The sequence below is a fragment of the Cyprinodon tularosa genome, unplaced genomic scaffold, assembly GCF_016077235.1.
Source record: "Cyprinodon tularosa strain WSP-4 unplaced genomic scaffold, ASM1607723v1 ctg66, whole genome shotgun sequence".
Taxonomy (NCBI): Eukaryota; Metazoa; Chordata; class Actinopteri; order Cyprinodontiformes; family Cyprinodontidae; genus Cyprinodon; species Cyprinodon tularosa.
In genome coordinates, this window is record NW_024039407.1 from 502,494 (window position 1) to 519,930 (window position 17,437).

The window sequence follows — 17,437 nt, forward strand, 5'->3', positions numbered from 1 at the left end:
AAAATTACGTAGTTACTAACATGTTATTACATTACTTGTAAAGTTGGTAGCAGGTATAAACAGTCCATAATGTGATCAGAGTCTGAAGCCAAGATTAAGGAGATTTTTAAGGAGCGTTAATGTATTTCCATTAAAAGGGAAATGCAAGTGAATACATTTGTCCACACGTAAACATTTGTAAATAGCATAGCAGTGTGGTGGATATAAACACACAGCCGTAAAAGGTGCAAGCCATCCTCGTCCAACTGCTTTTGCTCTTCATATTCTTCTTCTTACAAGGCAGTAAGGTCCAGATGCAGATGACGTGACTCGTGTGATGCAAAAAAGTGTTTCCACTGCAGTGTTGCAGAATATAAGGATTTAGATACGGCCATAAAAGGGTAAATGGCCTGTACTTATATAGCACTTTCTCAAGTCAGGAGACTTGACCAAAACGCTTTACACTACATTCAGTCATTCACTCACACACTGATGGTGGCAAACTACATTGGCGCCAACAGTCCCTCTGACCACCATCAGTAGACAATGCGGGTGAAGTGTCTTGCCCAAGGACACGACGACACTGAAAGCAAGAGCCAGGGCTTGAACCGTCAAACAGGGCAAACTCCTACATCCGACGCCACTGTTTCCCCCTTAGAGAAAATGTTTTAGTTGAAAAACTCATTTTTTCCCTCTTCCATTTAGCAATTCCTTTTGAGGTAGAGTGGAAGGGGCATTGGCTGCATCTAATTATAAAAGCAAGGAGAGGCAAGTAGCCAGTCAGCCCAAAAGACATAAATCAGACAGAACTGATAACACAAATAAAGGCTTTCTCTCATAATCATTGCCTGAAACATCAAAATATATCAACCTGCAAAGGAATTTAGGGTTTTTGTTAAATAGTAAGGCTGGCAAGCCAGAAACTGATTGGAGGACAGATGGCTCAGTCAAACAAAAGAGGAGACACTTTAATTTGATAAACTTCACGATAACTTAATGATGAATAGATAATTAGAATAAATATTTGAAAAGATTTAAAAAGATGCACCATTAGCTAATTTGTTTACCGTTTGCAGCATTTTACTTTCTGCTTCGTTTCTGCTCTTTTTTTGACATGCTGCTCCAAACAAGCTGACCAAGTCCAGTAGGTGTTTTGAATTTAAACTTATTTTCTGTCAGGCTTCTTTTCTTCTTGCTTTGTATTCAAATTATGACATCGACCAGATGAAAAAAAAGAGAGAAACAGGAAAATATATCCCTACAGCAGGCATATTAAACGCCAGTCCTCGAGGGCATCTTTCAGATGCGTCTCTGCCTTAGCCCACCTGAATCAAATAATCAGCTTATAGAAAGGGATATGTACTTGGTTGTTTGTTAAGGAGGTCATTTCAGATTTAATTTAGGTGCACTAAAGGTAGCCAGACAGCATCCCCATAGGATTGGAGTTTGAGAGTCTTGCCTTCTAATCAGCTTCAACAAAACTGATGAGCTCCTCAAATCTGAGAGCAAAATAGTCTCCATGTCAAAGAGGAAATGCAATCAGAATCTCTTTATCTTTCTATCTGGATTTATGAGACATGTTAACAGTTTTTCTATTATAGAAATTGTTTCTTATGATATTAGGCACACTTCATTAAGGATGAGTTCATTTTTTTCTCTCAGTAAATTTCCTCCTCTCTTTGGGAAAAAAAATGGAGGAGTGGAGTTTTCCCTCCTTGGCATGAAATGAAAAATATTATTCCAATTTTAATTATTTTATAAGGTTTGTAGTTTTTTTGTAAGCAGTTAAGAGGAGTCTAGTCGTGTCACTCTGCAGCAACCATGCAGTTGCACTGCCTTGCGAAAATATCCTGAGTTCGGATCAGGCCTAGAGTATTTCAGCATGGAGTTTGTATGTTCTCACAGTGCATATATTGGTTCTTTCTGGGAACATTGGCATCCTTCAAAATTGTTCATTGGTTTTTCTTTAGTTAGTGAGTGTTTGTGTCCATGGTATAACCTACCCCTTGCTAACTGTTGTAGATAGGCATCAGCCTTTTCCTCAAACTTGCAAAGACTAGTAAGAAATAGATAATGGATGATTTAAATACGATTAATACAAAATTTATTATTTTAATTTTAGAGAAATGTCTAGATTACATTTGCTTAACAGCAGATGATGGTTAGTGAATAATTTTTTCGATATGAGTTTGTAGATCAAAAGATTGATAACCTGTTGAACTAGAAACAGTACAAACAGGCTGACTAAACACATTAAAAATTAACTTGCATTGAATAAAATGGAAATAATAATATGACAATCCAAAACTGAGCCCAGGTGTGGAAAAAGCTAAAATTCATTGTAACAGACAACAGGAACTACTGCCTGCTGTACAGACAGGCCACACAACAGACATCTGGAGCTTTACTGAGTTGCACAGTCCCTCAAATTTAATTTATTTCCCCATAAAACGAAACTAAAATTGTTCACTATAGCTCTAGTTTGTTGGTACTGGTGTGAATGAAGCCCAGCATGTGTAAAACATTCCTTAAAAGGATCAAAATGGAGAAAGAAACAAAGACAATGAAACTGTGCATCTACAGAGCTGCTCAGCACAGAGCAGATTCAAAGGCATGTTAGAGGTCTGCTCCTGTGGAATACATGGTTCATAAAGTTCAAAATAGAGTTGAAAACATAGATCTCACAAATGACAAAGGCAGAGTTTTTGATGTCACCTGAGCTTTAAGTCCAAAAGGGATCAATACTTTTAACACTTCTAATTGTTTCTTCAATTTTTAAACAAACATGAATACAAACTCCCCCTTGAACCTTTTATATCTACCTAAAGTAGATGTAAAACGATTCGCTAATGCAAGTAAATTGCATAAGATTCTAGCTCTACAGATAAAAACATATCCAAAGACAAAATATAGAAAATCACCATACTTAGCAGTTGCTCCAGATTTACGCAAGAGACACACGATTTTTAATTATATCTTCCTCCATACTCCCGACCTGTAATTTCTCCCACCAATCTCTTGTTTTTTTCAGTGTGGGGGATATATGTTACAGAATGTGGCAACCCTACGCATAAAGCCTGCCAGAACACAAGTAGTTGGTGCTTCTCAGCACATCTCACCTCGGCAGCCGACTGGGCCGTATTCCCTTCCTCTTCTGGGGAAGATGCCTGATTCCCAACTGAGAACATTGGACCTACCTCTGGGTGGAAGTTAAACACCAAACTCATTCAGACAATGTCAAAATGCTCATGTTAAGCTTATTCAAGACTTTTATTTGTTGTTCTTTACATTTTTACTGAAATTAAAATTACACTTTAGAACGAGATCATTTTATTTACCTCTACTGGAGGAATGAGATTAATAGTTATTGTACCTCGTCTTCACACGCCTGCAGCCATCAAACAACCGCTGCTGTTCCTCACAGATTAAATTAACAAAAATTAGAGCCAATAGTCAGGATCAGCCAAAACTATTGACTATATTTCTCTCTGGGATGGAATCACGCCAAACAGGAACAGACCAGATGAAGCTACTATAATGAGAAAAAGCAGAGTGAGCATAATGTGAGAGATTGAAATAACAAATACTGCAGAATGGGAGAATAGAGATGAATGAAGCAGAATGATCAAAAGGGGTTCCTATGTCCTCCGGCAGTCCAAGCCTATATCAGCATAACAATAGAGATAGCTCAGGATAACCTGAGCCAACCTTGATATAAGCTTTATCAGAAAGCAGGGTTTTAAGCCTTGCCTCAAAAGTATACAGGGTGTCTGTCTTAGTGACTAAAACTGGTAGTTTGTTCCATAGAAGAGGAGCCTGATAACTGATAAATCATTTATCTTGTCATTGTAGGCGATTAAATATTGCAAATAAATCGCATTTTGAAATAGTTTTTCTGGTTTAACAGTTTCTTTTTTCTGTAAAATGTTTACACATTCCATATGTTTAGTTTTTGGATGGATTTGTTCTTGGATTTTTTTATGAGTCACATTGAACTATGTTGGGGAAAGCCTGTTAAAATGCAAAACATTTTATTGAATATGAATATAGAATAATGTTTCACTTACAATAAAATTACGAACAAATATAAAAAAAATCTTTACTGTAATTTTCAGGGAACAAATTTCGCCATAGCCCTGTTTTAACTGTACATAATAAACTGCATTTAAGAAAATTGTGCATTATTGAAATAAAGCAAAGGAAAGAAAGAAAAAAGCTTTTGTTTTTCTACACTCATTAAAACCTGCTTTCCTAAAAGCAACAGTTTCATTTCTCCAGTTGAAAACTTGTGCAATTTGTTGAAGTCTAACTAATGCTGCAGATTGGTCTCTGTCCCCTGTGGCTCAACAAACCAATTTGTCTGACGGTGGAAATGAAGCAGCACTAATGTCCTCTCCTTATAGCCTGGCTCACGTTCATCGCTGCGTTTGTTTTATCTCTCGCATCAGGACCTGGGGAGTTCAGACGGTCCCCCGCGGAACTGGAAGGGCATCGGGATCGCCATGGTGGTGATCCTGGGGGTTATGTCTCTGGTCATCCTCTCCGTCGTCATCCTCACTCCTGGTAAGAAAAAAAGGTGGTAAAGAAGAGGAGGAAAGGTAGAGAATCAAAATGGAAAAGGTGGATTTGGATCCAAAGGTTTGAAAGTTACATGAAAGGACCAATTTTATTCATGTGTGCAGCCATTAGTCTGCAACAAATTTAGCCTACAGAGTAAAATAGGAGGAAGAACTAATGGGGCTATGTTCTGAAGCTAAAAAGGTCTACCTACTGGCCCATCCTTTTGATGCATATTTGTTTAATCTTTACAAGAACCACAGCATAAATAAAACAGTTCAGCCTTTTTGAGAGGTTGAAAAAAGCTTTTTGACTCTTTGTCTTGTAGCAGTTGCCAAGCAACCAGGGCAGACTCGAAGAAGTTACTGCTCCTAGCCACAAAGTCTCTGAGAGATTATAAAACCCCCATAAGCTGGGACTTTGGCTTTAGCAATGATTAAACAAACAAGATATAAGGTGTTAATTAGTATGCTATAGAGAAAGACTAGAAGCTGGAGGGCGCCTGTTTTCTTTTGCTAAGTTATTCTCTACATGCTCAGGTTTGAAGGACAAACTTGAAAGCGGCATCTTTTCTGTCTTCTCTGAAAACCTCCTCCAGAATGCTAAACTTTTTGCTGCAGGTGTACTTTAAATGCACACTTCTTTTGCAGTGGTGTCAAAAGTACACACATTTGTTACTTAGTAGACGTACAGATACTGCTGTTTAAAAACACTCTGGTAAAAGTTGAAGTGTCAACTTAACCTCTTTACTCAAGTAAAAATGAAAAAGTATGTGCTCCAAAAACTACTTAAAGTATAAAAGTGTAAAGTAACCTTTAAAAAAAGAAACAGCCAGATGCCACTATATGAATTGAAAGCTCAATTTTTCGACCATTTCCAAAAATTCTTTGAGATAGGGCCAGGGATAAGGGAGGTCTTGTTGGTCTCCGTCTCCCGATACGCTCTCGCCTGTATCCGACCTTTCAGACATTTCAACATCTTTTTTCTGAATCCTACATTGTAGCATGGCATAGACAATTCACGTTTGCAGTTTGAAGAGCACCTGATTGCTTCTGATGATTTCCTTTAGCTAACCAATGAGTGTTTGCGTTATATGACTCATCCAATTACACTAGTTTTCGTTAGATGTGGATGGCACCAATGATCTGCATTGGATGGCGCACATGATGTGAAATAAATATTTATAACCATTAAATCAGGGGTAACCAATTAAAAATCAGCGGGGCGAATAAACAAAATCATCAACCAGTAAAGGTCCGGAGACATTTTTAATTATAATCTGTTACTTTAAGCACAATTTAACACTGAAATAAAATGATGTGTTTATGATTTTAAAATGAAAATGTTTCCGTTTTAAAATCTAAAGTGTTTTTTGAAGTAGAGAACAACAATCTATCAGTTTGGTATTTAGACAATTTCCTGTTTCACGTAGTTTATAAAACAACTGAATTGACCGTTTGTTGTTTTTCTTCCTTTTTTCTGGCTTAATGAGAGCATTGGGCCAGGTCAAGATCCGCTATTGCAATCGCACCAAACAGGAAAAAGAACGGCGAGAAGATCTGGGTTGTCAAATTAAAATATAGTAACAACAGATCGGTAACTACAAATTAGAGCATAATTCTTATATACTTCAAAAAAATAACACAGTTTATTTAAAAGATTGGATGCAAACTATTGGTACTTCAACAGACCAGGAAGCAGATTTCTCATCTCCATCAGATTCTGGATGCTGATGGGGATTTTTTTAATATGTCATTATTAAATTAAGCATTTATTTCTGCATGGTTTGCTCCAATAAAATTCAATGATAATATAGCACATGCTCTCCTGAAGCTCCGGGGATAAGTCAGAGCGCAGCAATACGGGGAGGAACAGCGGAGGCTGTAGGCTTTGGTTTGCGGCAGGAGGTCTGGATGCTGCTGGACGGAGATGGAGGATGTGGGATTTCGGGGTAAAAGGAGAATATTGGTTTATTCAATGCCAGTGAATTGTAAAATTAAAAGTACATAAATAAACCTCCCATTATATAAATAAAAAAAATGTATATTACCCAAGTATATATAATAATAATAAAGTATAACCTAAGAAATTAATGTCGTACAAAATTAATACACTTACTTAGATATTTGTGTATAGATAAATATAAATATAAAGTAATTACATGACAATATATGTATCTAGGGAGTTTCCAGTCTGTTGGATTCCTCTAAATTACCCCTGGTGTGTGCTACCCATTGTGAAGCAGATGTTGCTTTTTTTTATCCATTTACATGATTAAAGTGGCACAGTGATGACTAAATAATACACAAGTCTCAATTTAAACAAAAAAAAAGAAAAAATTGTTAGTGATTCAGAGAAAAAATGAACAATGGATTCTGACCCTTGGTGTCCAGGGTCCAGGTTTCCATGCCTGAATGAAATGGGTGAATTACCTCCTCAGTATGCAGTCAAGTTCTAATGTTTTGATTAATTAAAGAGACAGTATGTAATTGTTAAAAAACCTTGTCAAATACGAGCACAAGCGCAAGGTTTTCCGCCCACACTCTTTACTTCTGAGCACTGCTGAACTTTAAGAAATGGAAATGTTATGATGCTGTACAAAACCAAATTTCATTTTGTACACACTCTGTGTATACAGTTACAATAAAAGTTGTCTAGGTCTAAGCTACAAGAACAAGCAGAAGAGTGCTTTTGTTCTGTGTTTTGGCCAGAGGTGGCAGTATAATTAGAATATAATGTTGTAATGCCTCAGGTGGAATAAGGATTCACATTTCTAAAAGGTGCAGCACTATAATTGAGAAAACCTGGACCTGTGAAACAGAACTCAGCTTTTAAACAAAAAAGAAAAGAAAAATTACAGCCGTTCATAATTTAAAGAGACGATGATTAGATTTTCTTATAGGGATCAGGTTGAGATGGAAAATGTGAGTTTAAAAAGTGTTACAGAAAAAATGAAAAGAAAAAAAAGGGGGTTAATACTTTCCATAGCGCTAATATTGGAAACACTTGTTTCCTTTGATCTGTGTAGTTGATTAGAGGTTGGTTTGGTTCTTTGTTTACATCTTTGTTTGCGTGTTTTTTCCCCACTGGTTTTTGTTGATTTGTATTGCATTCTTTAATTGACGGGCACCTTTTAATTGGTTCTAAATGAACACTAAAAAATGAACAAACACTGTCGTTATGTTTATTTTATCTGTGGTAAAAAAAAAATCATCCTCTAGATATATTTTTGATGGATAATGAGACTGATTTGTTCCTGAAAGATGAATTAATTGCAGCTTAACCATTCCTCATGCTGAAGCGATGAACTCAGCATGATGCTAGAAAGTGGGCCAAGCCCTGTTTTTTTTATGTAAATAAGCTCTTCTATCATAGTTTGTTCTGTCTTTCTGCCTTTAAAGACGATTCTCACTTGTTACTCCGCTCCCATGTGACCATGGAGGACCTTGAGAGCGAAGAATTTAAAGTTCATGATCCCTGTGCGGCATGGCTGAATGGTGAGGATCCATATTTCAAACCACGCATCATGTGTTCATTTTCTGCACGTGTCTCAGATAAATCAGATGTTCTTCTCTGAACCCATAACAGATAACGAAGTGGTCCTGCGCACCAGAGAGGGACATGTCCTGACATTCGCCCTCAACAGCAACCAGACTACAACCCTCCTGGACAACAGCTCTCTGGTAGGACAGCTTACAGTACGGCATGTCTGATATTAACTCACAGAATGAACAAACAGGTCGATGGAAATAAAACTGAGAGACAGATGCTATAGGGGCCTGCTGCACCACATGGAACATTTTAGACAAAAAAAGACTTGGCACGTTGGCACTATCAGCTCATATTTTCCCCCCAATCTGGCTCCTCTGTGAGCCCTCAGCGTGTGCCTTCAAAGAGATCTTCCCATTCGAAGGCAGCATTTTGAGCGCCGCCTCTGCTCTACACTAACAGACTTATGTGGGTCAATGCAGGGATGCTGAGAGCGGGGTTGTGTTGTCAGTATGATAAGGGTCTTTCCTGTGCTGAGGTGCTGGATTCTCATCTTCACTTCTGCTTCCATGAGAAAAAGATGAATGATTAAATATCAAAAGGCACAGATGAATGGTTGGCTGAGTCAATTTTCAATTAACAATTCAAAACAGGACATAGATTAGAAAAAAAGAATATTGGATTATAAATCGTTATCTGCAATGAAAAAAAAATGAGTAGTTGTAGTCAAAATCGTACTTTTATCAATGACATCTAATATTTAGCTTTAAATTATGATTTTAAATCAATTTTTCCTTAAGGATGAATAATAACATTTTTCAATAATGAACTGTTATATCATGAATTAGGTTCTCGTGTTTCTGGACCCACGCTGAGCCAAAATTTTTACCTCTCCCTCAGATATTTGTATGAATTTTTCTTATATCTGTCACCCTGTAATGAAAGAAAATTTAAAATGTTTAACAATGAGCCAGAAACTAATAAGGTTCAAACTTATTCTAAGCTGGAAACTGCTCAAGTGCTATTTTATATCATTGTAACCTGCTTCCTAAAAAAAGGTGGGAAAAGAGCTAAAGTCAAATGCTTCTGCCAGAAGGTTTTGAGTTTAAACAAGACGAAGATTGAAATCTTTGACCATAATACTCTCTTTTAAAAAATAATTCTGCTGATACTACTCACCTAAGCAGCCAGCAATATCTTACACCAAGGTGAGTTTGCAACAATGAGTTCATACAGGGGTGTTCATATGGCTCTATGCACAGAAAATAGGCATCTCAAAAAAGTTAAACAAATAACATATCAACATATTCTCATTATCAGTGCGTATGAAATCGTACGAAAAGTTATGCACACTATTTTGTACGTTTTGGACGTTTTTCCTCAAAAAACCACATCAGTGCGCATGCGCTGGCAAACAGGAAAAAAAAGCAGATCCGCGGACGGACTTAAAAAATGGGAAAAACAGTGCAATCATCACTTATTCATGTCTCTAACTACGTTGCTTGCTGTTTTATATCTTAGGGTTAGAGTCAGGGTCAGGGCTAATTGTAATTTATATTCTATATTCGTGAATGGTGCATCAGATGCGCATACGATGAAAAAAACGTCCAAAACGTACGAAATTACGGTGCATTACTTTTCCTACGATTTCATACGCACTCATAATGAGAATAGGTTGAACATATATATATATATATATATATATATATATATATATATATATATATATATATATATATATATATATATATATATATATATATATATATATATATATATATAACATATAGCATTAAAAACCTCCTGTTTTGAGCTCTTTTCTGTCTCTGCTTTAGTGTGCCTTGCCTAGTTTGGGCTTATGGCAACATAAAGGGTGAATTTTGTGAACCAAGCACAGAGCAGCAGAGTCTCTTTTTTTTATTTTTGATGTAAATCCACCAGCCGGCTGGCTGAACAGACTGCTGGTAATTGCTCTTCTCTAACATAGATTAACTCTCCCCTACTCAGCTGAGACGGAGCTGTAATGGAGTCAGAGGTGGAACAGCAACATTTTGATTTTTGTTCCTCAAATGGCTTTTTTTTTTTTTTAAGATATGATTATGATAAAACAAAAAAACATTTTAATCTAAGCTAGTTATGTGAAATGTGCGATTGACAGCACATATGTGGGACGGTCTAATTGCCAGTGATACTGAACCAATACAGAGTAAAAGGACAACCTACAAATTCTTCAACTTAAAAAAAAAAAAAAAATATATATATATATATATATATATATATATATATATATATATATATATATATATATATGCACAACTATGTGGTGCTAAGTATTCATTTGCGATAACAAATATTAGTTGTTTTCTTCTTGCCTTCACTGCAACACCAAGTATCCCTGTGTGGGTGACGTACGCGTGATGATGTCATATCAGGTCATTACACCCTTCCTTAGGAAGACTAAACAAATTTTTAGACCTCTCTCAGTGGAATTTCTTTTTATTTGTTTTTTTGACTCAGACATTAGCCAATAACAACAGTGGCTGTCACTTACCAGTTTGGGAGGCACTTTGTCTCAACTTTGAGTATAAATGGTCAGACCCCCCATCAGATCACCGCTCTCTTATCAGAGTAAGTAGGGTTGCTTACACGGCGAATGCAGTTTGATTAAGGTAAATGCTCATAGAGGAATAGTGTTATAACATTGTCAAAAGCTTAAGAGTTTATTTTATATTATATAGGCCCTTTAAAAAATTGAGATGTGTGTATTTGAATCTTTTATGAAGCTGTTAGTTGTAAAATCATTTCATCTTGGACAAGCTCAAATAAATGTTTAAAAGCCAAATGAGAATAAAGATTATTTCCTATGATGATGGTTTGAGTCAGACACAAATTTGGAAAGTGTGGCATTATACCGAATGTTCTACTTAACTTTTAAAGGCGGTAGGTGTTGAATATTTATAGATGGTGTGCAAAGAGGTGCTGAATGCGTTCATCCAGTTTTTTTTTACCCACATGCAGAAACGCATGGAGACCCAGTGAATTTTAATGTTTTACTTACAAAAGCAGCGATAATTTGGAAGCAGAGAATTGAAGGAAGTCAGTTGAACTTTCTGGGTTAGTTTGATTTAGGGGAGAAAGCAGACTGATTAGGAAGGAGTTGGTAGACAACAACTGATCACTGATTGATTTGCTGACTTGAGAGATGAAGGGGAGGTAGTATGGATCTGTAGGGGTTTGCAGACTGTACCTTAGAGGTCCAGGTGAATGTGAGGGATCTCCGAGAGTGTTGGTATTTACAAAAGATGTGCTGGGGAGCAGGCAGGCAGGCGATGAAGACTGAGAACTGCTGCACACATGTAAGACCTTTTCCATTAAGATCGGAGATGGACTGAGGTTCACTGATTAACTGGAACTATAAGAGAGTCCACATTAAAAGACTTTCGATAGTAGACAAATTTAAACCCAAAAAATATTCCTGGTTTTAGGGCTTTTACTGGAACACATTCAGAGGCAACATCCAGCAAGAGAGATGATCCTTTTCATCTATATTGAGTAATGTTCTCAGGTGTGCAACAACACCGATCAACCCAGCCACCAGCAAAGATCCTCTCTGTGACAGAAAAGCTCACTCACACCAGAAAAAAAGCAAAACCCCAGCAACCCTAACAAACAGATTAGGAGATTTTGTGAATCTTGTTTTATACCACTTACCTCTGAGCTTTCTTTATCTTTTTAAATTGATCAATACATTGTAGATAATACATATAAATAAAGATATGTTTTTTTAAGGACGTAACTGAATATATTTTGTGACCTGAAATAACTATTCTTACATTTGGCAGTTTAATTTCACTGCTCTTATTTCCCTTTAATGGTCCATGTTTTGTCTGTCACCTATAACTTGATTTATGTTTCAGTTTCTGTGTTTCAGTTCTGTATCACCTGATATTTTCATTCTTTCTAACACTAAAATATAATTGCTTTGCTGTTTTTTAGACCTGTTTCTGCAAGCATATCATAAGGTGTGCAAGGCAAAGCAGTTTTTGGTATTGCTTTTTTTTTTTTTTTTTTTTCTAAACCTCGCGACCCATTCAGTCTGGAACAAATCCGTTCAGTACACCTATCTTTGTTAATATGCAGTTATATCTTGGTAACATCCACAGCTTTCTCGTTTTTTTTAAAGATCAAGGGCGCCTCTCAAAATTACACAATGTCCAAGGTTGCATATTCTGCTTTTTTTTTTTTCCAAGTGTAATGTTCTGCAAAAATGCTGCTGTCACAGAAGTAGAAGTTAGTCAGTGGTGCTAAGTTTAAGAACAGACTTCATGGTCGGAGAATATTCTATTAATTTCTTTCAAAGTAGATCTGAAATACAATGTCTTTTATTACAATCCACATTTTTACTGTTGGATAGTAATTTCTAGATTCCTCAGTGCCTACGAAAACCATTAGCCAACAAGTTGACTAATATCCAAGTAGTCATCAGTGCTGGAAACACAAATTAAAGAGAAATGAAGGTCCTTGGCACATTATCCCCCCACATTTTTATAAAAAATGCGCAATTTACTTTTGCACAGGTTAACCTAACACTTCTCTTCTGCACAGGAAACTCTTAGCGGCTACTTAAAGCTATAAATCAGCATGATGGTTCTTTATAGAAACTTCCAACATAAGCTATTAACTATCTTAATTGAGCAGTTGATTTAATACACTTCTTGACTGTCACCATTTTTAGTTCTGCTTTTTTTTTTTTGATGTTTCCTTAAATTATTTAAACATTAAGTTAAACAAATCTTGGAGTCACAGTGTCTGCAATAAATCCAGCAAATCACCGTCTGCTTTTTGTGTAATTTGTCTTCTGTGATAAAACAGACACAGCTGCAAAGTTTGTATAAAGAGTAAAACACATAAATATTCTGCAGAAATACACCCAATGATATTATCACACAAAGCATTCACTGTCTATGCTGATGATGTTTGACTAATCTACAGATACCTTTAATAAATTGTATTGTATAGCAATACAAGAATACAATCATTTTTTAAGAGGAATCCCAACTACTCATCTTTAAAAACCATCTGTCAATTGGGAGAAGGAAGTCAGACTTTCTTAGTTCAACTCAGTCTTTAAATGTATGTGATTTTTTTGTCTTTTTTGAATGCAAATTTTTACTGCTCCTTCCCGTGGCCATAACACTATACAGACCCCTATATGACACAGCTACCTTATAGACATGACAGTATTGGTGTTGCATAAAATTCGCCTTCATTTCATCACATTCAGCACCACATGAAACCAGAATTTAGATATATCAGCCGACATGGGCAGAAAAGAGAATGTGGCAGCAGCTTTAGAATGACGTTTGGGTCTGACAGTTTTTTTAATGAATTATATTATTAAGAGAACTTGTTAAAGGATTTAACCGAGGTTTTACAAGCCTGTAAATTGATTTGAAAAATCGATCTCCATATTCTTTAGATCGTTCTCATCAAGACTGACACTTAAATTAAGGGGAGGATTTGATAAACGCTTAAGTTAATGTCTTACCCGCTGTAGATGACTGTCTTGGCATCCTCATTCTGCATAAATCAGGATTGCTTGGACCCTGTGATTAACTAACGGCTTGTCCCTATTTGACTAATAGACCAAAGCAGACTTCCACCCTCTGCTGACGAGGAAAGCAGTTTGCCAACAATTATTTTTCTTAAAAAACATCTACGGAAAATAGAACAAATAATTGAATAATTGATGGTGTTAAAAGAGTGAATAGATAAATAAATATAATATTTTGTTTTGTAAACTCCTTATTGTTATATGGTATGTTACATAATTCATGGTTTCTGTGGAAAAAGATTGAAATTGTTTGAAGGTTCTTAAAGTAGGATTTGGGTTTAACATGAGGACATTTTGAGCTTTTGGTTGTTTAAATGTGGTAGAAGTCCGCATTGGTTTGGTTGTTCTTGTAATATCTGTTAGCTTCAGTCTCTGATGCCAAAAAAATATCTGATGCAGGTAAGATATTAATTTTCATACTGTTTTAACAGAACCTCACCTAAAATTTCCCAAACTCAGTGGAAGGATAGGAAGCCATTTTCCATTTTTCCCAGTCAGTCTGGTCATAATTTAATTTCTTCTATCAAAGAAAACAAGATAATAAGTTTCTAAGTTACTTTCAACTCTGCCTTTTTTCTTTTTTCTCTGCAGGATCTGACCTCAACTAAATTCCAGGTGTCTGCAGACAAGAAGTTTGTCCTCTTGGCGTATAACATTCGACCGGTAAGTTTTATATTATCAACAAATTGGCCTCAGATAGAATCCAGACTTAATTATAAAGTTGTTTGCATTCAGAATACACCCAGAGTCATAAATCTTCTTCAAATATAAAGGACAGGTGATCCCCGCTAACAAGGCTTCACACATCTGACGCACCACTTGTGGCTGTTAAACAAAGGTTGATGTGCAATTTCAATCAGAGCTTTGCTGAAACAACAGAGAGAAGCAGCAAGGACATAAAGGAGGAGGCGGAGGTGTGTGTGTGTGTGTGTGTGTGTGTGTGAGCTCTGTTTCTGCAGCTGCAGCAGTCTCTAACACCCACCATCCAAATGACTGGGATAACATATGAGGAGTTGAATATTTAAACTGGTTTATTGCAGAACGGTTAGTGGGTGGAGGGTGGGCTAAGAAGGAGAGATTGCTGCAAAGTGTTCGGCAGAAGAGGTGGAAAAAAGTGAAGGCATGGGGGGGGTCAAAGAGTTAAAGTGTAAGCTGCATAATGAAATAACCCTGCATGCTCGGTGGGGAATTTTAAGAACTTGTAGAGCCTGACAATCTCAGGTGGTTTAAGATAAGAGGAAGAAAAAAACATATTTGGCTCACCTTCACTTGTATCCCCTCATCTCGCAAAGTCCTGCAAAGTTGCAACTCTTTTTTTCCTCAGAGGGAAAACAAGTTGGCTAATATCCAAGTAATCATCAGTGCTGGAAACGCATATTAAAGGGAAATGAAGATCCTCGGCACATTTTTCCCCCCACATTTTTATAAAAAATGCGCGAGCAGATTTCCCTGCCCTCATTTGTTTCAGCCTCGAGGTCTCCTGGATCTCTCTGGGTTTCCTGTTTTCTCCCGTAAATCACTGCGCATCCCTTTTTCACTCTGTGTGAAGACCGAATGAGCCTGTTGCTGTGGTACTGCATTCATCACAAAACACAGAGCTTCCATACTAACTAAATTATTGAAACGGTTATGCATACATTCATTTTTTTTTTCTCACAAATCTGTGTGGGGAAACATGCTCAGATCTTTGGGACTCTGCTGGCTGATTTATAGGAAGTCATTACCATATTTCCTTTGATATCAGCAGGATTTTTCTTTCTTCTGCAAACTCAAGGATATAAGCACACTAAATATTTTGAGCAGGGGTGCAAACAAACTGGAAAGACTTGTTTATTCTGAAAATGGTATTTGTATGTTGTGTTTGTGGATTTCTTTCTCCATTCCCCCCTCAGTCTGTCTCTGTAGCTGTCTCCCCCACCTCCCTCCTTCATTTTCCTCACTCAAGCTCACTTTCTTCTATCTCTGGGGGGGATTTGTGCTGACTGAAGCAGTTCGTGCCAAGCACCGGCTCTGGCGTTCAGAAGAGGAGCGGCATGCTACTCGGAGTGGCAGAGAATGCAAGAGAAAACAGAAAGTCGTGCACTCAGGGTAGGGGGGAGGAGATAAATGGGATACGCTCCACTTGCCCTTAGACTCACTGCCCAGTTGAAATCAATTGGATTGTTTATCAAAGAGGGTCAGAGATCCAAGAAGGAAAGAGGTGCAATGAAGAGGGATGCATGAGCAGGCTATGTGTGAAGTTAAAAGGCTTCAGTGGATTTTGTATTAGCTCAGGAGGGTTTGGAAGGGTGGTGCCTGCTGGGTGAGAATAAATGGATTTTGATGAAAGAGAATACATAGGAGCTAGTTAGGGATTGTGACACAAAGCAACGAGGCAAAGCAGATTTCCTGCAGGAAAATATATCCCCTTGAAACCTGTTTGAATGAGCTTGTTTGCAGAACATAAAGTCTGCGTGGGAGTATGACCAAAATCTTCAGTCTTTTATTTTAGGTTTGCAGTGACAGTGGCACATGCAAAAGTGTCACACAGTTTAAAGGGGAAGGAAGGTGATATGGTTTTTTTTGTTTGTTTGTTTGTTTTTTTCATATAAATCATACATCGATATCTGAATTCTGGGGTGTTAATTTGCATTTAGTAGTTATACACACCCATACTGATACCAGTTTCACAGGTTTTATTAGAGAAATTGGGTTTTTATTTTAACTCAAAAAGTTAAACTTCCAAAAACAAACACTAAGCTCATGAAATAGTGTGAATAAACAGAGATCAAACCAAGTGACTGCACAAAGAAAAGTAAAAAAAACTTAACCGAGCTAACAAACAAATGATGCACACAGGTGTATATGTATATATATATATATATATATATATATATATATATATATATATATATATATATATAAAAAACTGTTTTCTCACCCCTCGTGGGGTGGTATGTGTCATCCTCAAGCTCGGGTCCTCTACCAGAGGCCTGGGAGTTTGAGGGTTCTGCGCAGTATCTTAGCTGTTCCTAGGACTGCGCTCTTCTGGACAGAGACCTCTGATGTTTTACCTGGAATCTGCTGTAGCCACTCTCCCAGTTTGGGGGTCACAGCCCCCAGTGCTCCAATTACCACTGGCACCACTGCTGCTCTTACTTTCCACATCTTTTCTAGCTCCTCCTTCAGTCCTTGGTATTTCTCAAGCTTCTCGTGTTCTTTCTTCTTGATGTTGCTGTCGCTTGGGATTGCCACATCTATCACTACTGCCTTCTTCTGCTGTTTGTCGATCAACACGATGTCTGGTTGGTTAGCCATCACCTTCACCTATATATATATATATATATATATGTATATATGTATATGTACCTCCAAGTTCTCCTACTTAATGAATAATGAGAGGTCTGTAATTTCCATCATAGGTACACATGAACTATGAGATGAAATGAGAAAAAAAAATCCAGAAAATTACATTGTAGGATTTTTGAAGAAATTTGTAAATTATGTTGGAAAATAAGTATTTGTTCAATAAATAAAGTTCAACTCAATACTTTGTAACATAACCTTTGTTGGCAATGACAGAGGTCAAACGTTTCCTGTAAGTCTTCACCAGGTTTGCACACACTGTAGCTGGTATTTTGGCCCATTCCTCCGCACAGATCTCCTCTAGAGCAATGATGTTTCGAGGCTGTCGCTATGTCTATGGGGTTGAGGTCTGAAGACTGGATAGGCCATTCCAGGACCTTGAAATGTTTTTTACGGAGCCACTCCTTTGTTTACTGGTGTGTTTGGGATCATTGTCATGCTGGAAGATCCAGC

General features: G+C 37.1%; 1 protein-coding gene across 1 annotated transcript in view; it reads left to right on the forward strand.

Annotated features, from left to right (window-relative positions):
- The window catches only part of LOC119799504 (inactive dipeptidyl peptidase 10), a 60,234-nt gene that overhangs the window by 15,060 nt on the left and 27,737 nt on the right, over positions 1–17,437 (forward strand). The window contains exons 2-5 of the mRNA XM_038309433.1: positions 4,428–4,542; positions 7,938–8,033; positions 8,125–8,219; positions 14,231–14,302. Coding sequence (XP_038165361.1) covers positions 4,428–4,542; positions 7,938–8,033; positions 8,125–8,219; positions 14,231–14,302 — 378 coding nt within the window. The remainder of the gene's footprint in view (positions 1–4,427; positions 4,543–7,937; positions 8,034–8,124; positions 8,220–14,230; positions 14,303–17,437) is intronic.